The 6695-nt window shown below is 39.3% G+C and overlaps 1 protein-coding gene across 1 annotated transcript in view; it reads right to left on the bottom strand.

The window, feature by feature from the left end:
• LOC104619019 (protein arginine N-methyltransferase 3-like) overlaps positions 1-6542 on the bottom strand; it is a gene marked incomplete at its 3' end in the record, with an annotated part of 11941 nt that extends 5399 nt beyond the window's left edge. The window contains exons 1-5 of the mRNA XM_010284766.1: positions 6454-6542; positions 5993-6075; positions 4554-4603; positions 3163-3265; positions 1285-1438 (exon numbers count right to left, since the gene is read on the bottom strand). Of these exons, the coding sequence (XP_010283068.1) occupies positions 1285-1438; positions 3163-3265; positions 4554-4603; positions 5993-6075; positions 6454-6542 (479 nt within the window). The remainder of the gene's footprint in view (positions 1-1284; positions 1439-3162; positions 3266-4553; positions 4604-5992; positions 6076-6453) is intronic.
• Between the last annotated feature and the right edge of the window lie 153 nt (positions 6543-6695).

Here is a 6695-nt window from a genome sequence, read left to right as displayed (position 1 = left end):
TGCTGAACTGAAGGGCCTTGCATTGACAAAGAACAATTAAAGGCTCTCTTTTACAGCAGCAGATAATGTGATATACTAACTTGAAAAGAAGTCTATACAAGCCTGGCTGGAGTTTACAGAGCTGAAAAGAAATTGCAACTGATGACCTGAAATGGTTTTTGTTTCTTTTAAATGAAGAAGAAGGGAACAAGAGGAAGACAAGACAACATACAAAAAAACCCCAAGTTTTCCAAGTATGGTGACAAATTTCTTTCATTCTTATTCTTTATGATGAATTCTAAAGCATAACGTACACACATATCACAGAAGAGTACTGTATGCTATGAAGTACAACTTGCAGAAGTTAAACCCAGCTGAAGACAAAACTGATAATATTTGACATGTATAATTGCTCACAGCTGGTAGGATTTGAACAAATATATGAATTTACTTTGGTACACTTAGTTACTAATAACATCAAGTCTGTACTCTCAAAACATATAACAAACCCTCAAATGTATTTTACGAAAGAAGATTTTTGCCACTTTTCCACAAAAGGACATGAATTATTTTTCCAAGTCTCTTACATAAAATTTCAGTTCTTCAGTGCTCAGTGTGATGTTGAAATGATGTGTTTGTACAAAACAAACCTATGTGACTCAAAAAGAAGTTTTTATCCCCGTTTTATCCATGAGCACCAGCAATCTGTATTTTAAAGACCTCAAGATTTAGACGTACCACATGCAGCTATGGCGATGTCCCGATTCATGACTGTGATGCACTGAGTATTCTCACTAACAGAACCCATACCCGAGACTGAAAATAGAAGTAGCTGAAAAGTTGGTTTATTCATTTCACTGAGGGTTTCTCCAAACTGTAACTGGATTCTACTACTAACAATCAATGTTTGGAGCCATCTCTCAGAATATTGAGAGTGCTGTATTTAATTTGTCAATACCTCCCTCTTCTCCATTGTGCACACCTCCAATGTTTGAACTCGTATTCAAAGGACTAACAAGAAAGCGGCTGAAAAACAAGAGTGGTCTGAAGCAAAACACATGTTTCTGGGCCATGTGCTTATTTAGATTTCCTAAGCATACTTTACTCTTTCAATACGTGCAGGTTTTGTGCAGTTTTTACTAATCATCTACAAAATTTTTACTAGTCATCTACAAGACAAAAGCGAAACCTGCAATCCCAGCACAAGTCATAGTTACATTCTACCACTTCCCTGAATTTCCACTGAACAAAAACATCTCACCTCACCTAAAACACATCAAGTAAAAAAACCTGCAAAACACTTACTTCATTTTTTGAAGATCATCTTGTGCTCTAGCCAACGCTGCTTCTGCAAGTCTTGCTCTGTGCTCTGCATGTTTTAATTGTTCAAGGAGCATCACGGTATCATTTAAACCATTAGAAGGCAAAACATTTGCAGGTTCGCAAAGATCTTCTGTATCTGATGAAATGGGGAGAAGAAAAACAAAACACACCTACCAGTCATGCATTGCTTCACGGCAGCTCATAAACATATGATGTTTTCAGTGTCGCTATTTCTGTCTTTGGATGATTTGTAAAAGTAGTCTGGTTTACAAGAAGCATGATTGAATTTGATAGGACTAACTGCAGAACAAAACACTACTCAGTAAAAGCAGGTATGCTAGAAGCAATGGTTAAGTTAACAACAAGTAATAGTCTAAGTTTACAAAGCAAATAAATCCAGAATTCGGGCTTCTTAAAATACCAGTGTTTTATTATTAATAAAAGAGACATTACATTTAGACTGCAAGTTAATTACAGTCCTGTCCTCTGTTTTTCCAGTTACATTATTCTGAGGCCAAAAGGGCTGTTAATGGCAAAGGTAAGAAGGTATATAAATTTAGATTTTCTCAATAATTAGAGAATAACTCTTAATTTTCAAACCAATTCCTTAGGCTTTTATAAAGCTTATGAACAAACAAAACTCAAAAGAGCATAAGCAAATGAATCTACATGAAACATTGCTGTTTAACCACCAAAACTCAGACTCGGCACTAGGTCCCATTCACCTCTTTCTAAATTCAGCTGGTGATTTCCACAGATATTAGTGGATTAAGAAAAATGGTGCTACTTTGGTTTTGGATATAGTAAGAAGTTACAGACAGCTTATTAGGCAAAAGACTTCATAAAAAAACCACATGTTCCTTTTAATCACAGAAGACTGACTACTTGGCCTATGGGACTGAAACAAAGCATAGATACTTAAACTAAGATTTCAGGGTTCAGATCACCCCCATAACCCTTCAGCAACCGCAGCGGCACCTCAAAGCATCTCAAAGGTCTACAGCTTGGACAAAGAACACACATTAGGCAGGAACTGATACAGTGAAATCCCTGAAGTAACCAATGTCCTCTACCACACATGATCTCTGCTATCATGCAGCCGGGCTCTCTTAGAAGAGGGCAAAACTGCATTCCAGACTGTACAGAGAAGAAAAAAATGCACAAGCCCTAAGTACCTTATAGTTTAGGTGAAAGAAAGATGTACCATCAAGTGTGAAACAGGAAGAGAGTGGGAGAATCATGGGCAGCAAAAATAAGTTCAAAAGTCAAACTGAATTCTCTCAAGATCACCCAATGAACTGTCATGAGAGAAATTAAGGCTGCTTGTACTGATCACTAGAACTGCTAAAGCAGCGGAACTCTTCTATGCAACTGTAGTATCTTACACTGGGTTAGTCCCAAATAGAACCTGTATAAAAGATGAAAACATTTTCAATAAGGCAAATTACTCGCTCCTTACTTACAGCATACATTTTTGAATGAATGCATCTGATTTTAAATACCTACATTTAAGCTTTAAAAGCTTCATAAATCTTCCAATGAACTTTGGGTGGAATGCCTCTTTGACCTGCTTGATTACTACATACAGCATCTCCACTATGAACATCATGTTTACAATAAGCAAATGCCGGTAATAAAACAGGGCTATGGAAACCTCAGCCACTAAAAACCAACATACAACATGTGGTAAAAATTTCACAGCATCACTCAAGGTCATGACTTCAGCTAGTATGTGGACTTTCTCATGCACATAAGTCAATTGAATAATAGTGATGATCCTTCATGTGATGTGAACTCTGCCAATACCACATTCACCCCACAATGCAGCACAGTCTTACTGAAACATATTCATTTATTTACCAAACTGAAGTAGGAGATCATCTTCTAGCTCTGGTTTCAAATACTCTTCTCCTTCCCACGGCAGTGGGCTGCTGAGAGAACTCAAATATACTACTGTTGGTTTCTAGACAGAAGAAGAGCATGTAAGCCAACACCAGCCCTTCAATTTCATTCAAGAAAATAAGACAAAGATCTGTTCTTCCACCCATTAAAATAAAAGGGCTACTATTAAAGGAGCTTTGTAGCGAAGGCTGGGAAAGATACTATTAAAGCACGACTAGCAAGAACAGTGGCTCTGACAAGTACTCACCTTAGCACACTGACACTACAATCATGGTAACCACAGAACAGCATAAAACTGAGCCTATAACCTAGGCTGGCTCCCAAAGCCCGGGAAGCTGCAGGATCAAGGAATTCAGTACGAGCAGTAAAGCACAGCAGACTGATAGACAGTGAAGGATACTTTTAGGATTACAATTCTATCAGGAAGAAAGTTTACTCAGATGTTTGACTGTCAGACCCATAGCTTGCAACAGGGCTATCAATAAAGCCAGGATACTAATCTGCAAAGTGGTTTTACACAAACAGCGCTGTAGGGACACATTTCAGAAATGCTCTATTCTCTCCTGTTTGCACCCAGTCAGTTAATACTTGGTCAAGAAAGGAGAGGGCAGATTCTGGACTTCAGTTTTTCCATTTTTGCGTTTACTCTGCATAGCTAGTTATATCCTAAATGACTATTTGGGATTTAAGTAAAGATTTGAAGATTTAAGTAAAACATGTTTAATGACATAAGATGGTATTAAACCTAAACCTAAACTTTTAAGGAACAACCAAAGAACATACTTCAAAGTCACCGAATACACAAAATACACCCAGGCCTAACCTAAAACTGTATGTTCCCATGAGCTTTCCTGTTTCTGGTATCGTTTCGGCAGAGATTAGTTTAGGTTCTGTGACCTAAGGGATCAGGTGTTGTCCTTACTAAACATGCAGTTGGGGTTTGGCCAGCTCACATCCCCAGGAAAGACTCTTTTGTACCAACATGCACGCGAGGACTAAGAAACTTCAGTTTGAACTGAATTGAACCTGTTACTCGAGTGAGACAGCAGAGTCAAAGGCCAAGATGAATTAACAGAACAACATGATGCTACATAGCATGGGCTTTTTGCAAGTCTAAACATCCTCCTCTGGAAACAATAAAACTCACATTAATTAAATATATTTAAAATGAAAATAACTTCACATCTAAATAAACCAATCCATAGCTCTTCTAATTCCTACTAATTTCTTATTTCTAGAAATAGAAGACAAAATTTCATACAGTTATTAAAAAAGGGCAAATTGAAAGCACAGCATCTTGATTTCCCATTCTCCAGACAGATTACAGAAGTAGTATGTGGCACACCTACCTTTAATCTAATAAAGTTGATTAGTTTAACGTATCCATAAAAATCGAGTCCTGAAAAGAAGAAAAAAAAAGAAAATAAAGCAAAAAAGAGTTCGCATTCCAGAAAACCCACATGTATTTTACAATTATATGAATACTAACTACTTATTCCATTGGCCAGCTTCCCCTTGGGGTGTACAACATTATCCTGAGCGGTATTCCTAAGTTTGCCATCTACATTCTTCTCCTCCTCAGGACTAAACCGTGAAATTCTCACCCTTAAGAAATATCCATTTGCCACAAATTAAGAACAGAACCCATGCAAACGTGGATTATGAACAAGGATTTAATTCATTTGACAAGCAACTACATCAGAGCAGACACATTTCATCTTCTACGAGCTACCCTGCTGATATTTTAGGCTGTTGTGCTCCTGCGTTCATATTTTTAGCCTTCTCCTTAACAAAATGTAAATTGATCCTACTCATCAAGAGTGCACACCAATATTGATTTAAAACTGCCACCTTGCTCACAAATAACAGTAGTTTAAACATGATTACATACTTTCCTCAAGAACGGCAAGGACACTGTATAAACTCAAGATACTTTCCACTGGATTTTAGACAGAGAACAGACCAGATCTTACAATTTTACATGGAGATTTCTAAATGCTTCACGTAACTCCCATCCCGTTATCCCTTTCTCCTTTTTAGTGCATGCTCCTAAAATAGTGTTTCTTCAGCACTATTCCCCTTCCCCTGCTTTCTTCCACGTGCACTAAGATATGGGTTTCAGGCTCAGTAGTTCAGCACTTGCCTAACTCTTCCAAAGCCACCCCCCACTTCACATACGTCCTTCTATATGCACCTTCCTTCAGTCATCATCTCGGCTCAAATACACGGCAGCTTCAAGTGAAAGCCAACCTTAGATTTTCACTAGGAAAGAATGACACAGACCCAGGAGGATATAACTTCCTACGGTCACCTGAGGGAACATAAGCCAAGGTTGCAAACAGTACCAAGCCAAGACACCAGCGTTACAGCCCAGTCACTTAACCTCTTGGTGGGTGCCTCCACTTCGGTCTCTGCTAAGCTCCTGAGCCCAACATCGGTATCGCTGGTGGGGCAAAAGTTTCCAGCAGATCAGGTAAATAGGTCTTACTCCAGCATGCGGTGGCTCAGGTCGATCAAGTAGGCAGTGGGGACTCAGCACAAGGCAGCAGCCATCAATCTTACTCTGGTTACCAGCCGAGAGCTTTACCAATGGATAAAGCATGTGGGAAATGGCCAGCATAAAGATAACATACAAGCACAGCATTTTTCTAGAAGAGCTTACCTTGTTCAATGTTGGAATCTCCAGCTACAACCAGGATATCAGTTAGAAACAAGCTAATGTTTGCAATTTATTTTAAACAAGATGCTGATACGTGGAGGGAAACTACAAGTCATGAAAAAGACTTACCATGTTTCTTGATCACATCACAAACATTAAACTGATGCTCTGTTTTGCAGTGGGAGAATACATCTTCAGCAGAACTAAACAACCTGTAAATAACAAATTATTAAATAGGCAGTATTAACATGTTTCAAAGTTGTAAGACTCCTCTGAGTTTTATATGCTCTTTTCTGACCTGCTAGGGAACGTGTTCAGAACACATTATTTTTGCCTTTGACAAAGGATGAAGAGGCACCTGCTTACTCACACACCTCACAAAGAAGCTTTTACCTCGCTTGCAAAACATTTTGCAACAACAGGTAATAAACGCCAAATCTTTGTTTGGCAAAACCATGAACCCTGTTAACTTTCAAAAACTCGTTTAGAACAAAGACAGGATTAAACCCAAAACATAAAGCCTGCATACATACAAGGTGAGTTGGCCAGCTAGAGCTGCTGCACCAAAATAAAAATCCTCACCTAATTACTGACGACGGGAAGAGAGCGAGAGTTCAAGCGACGAACTTCCACGCTCCTTCAGGGCAAGGAGAGGGGCACCATCTGCTTTCGGCCTCATTTCTCCCTCCTTTAGCCCGGACTTAACGGACCTTTAGCTCTAGAGGCCGCAAAAGGTGAACAAGCTGCCGAGCACTGTTGCAAGCTCCGCGTTACCAGTTTCTCCGAGGCGGCTGCCTCCCGCAGGCTCAGCCCGGGCGCTGGCACCCCAGCC

The sequence above is a fragment of the Phaethon lepturus genome, unplaced genomic scaffold, assembly GCF_000687285.1.
Source record: "Phaethon lepturus isolate BGI_N335 unplaced genomic scaffold, ASM68728v1 scaffold52323, whole genome shotgun sequence".
Lineage (NCBI taxonomy): Eukaryota > Metazoa > Chordata > Aves > Phaethontiformes > Phaethontidae > Phaethon > Phaethon lepturus.
The sequence above is the reverse complement of the archived record's forward strand: the minus strand, read 5'-3'. Positions and strand labels throughout refer to the sequence as shown.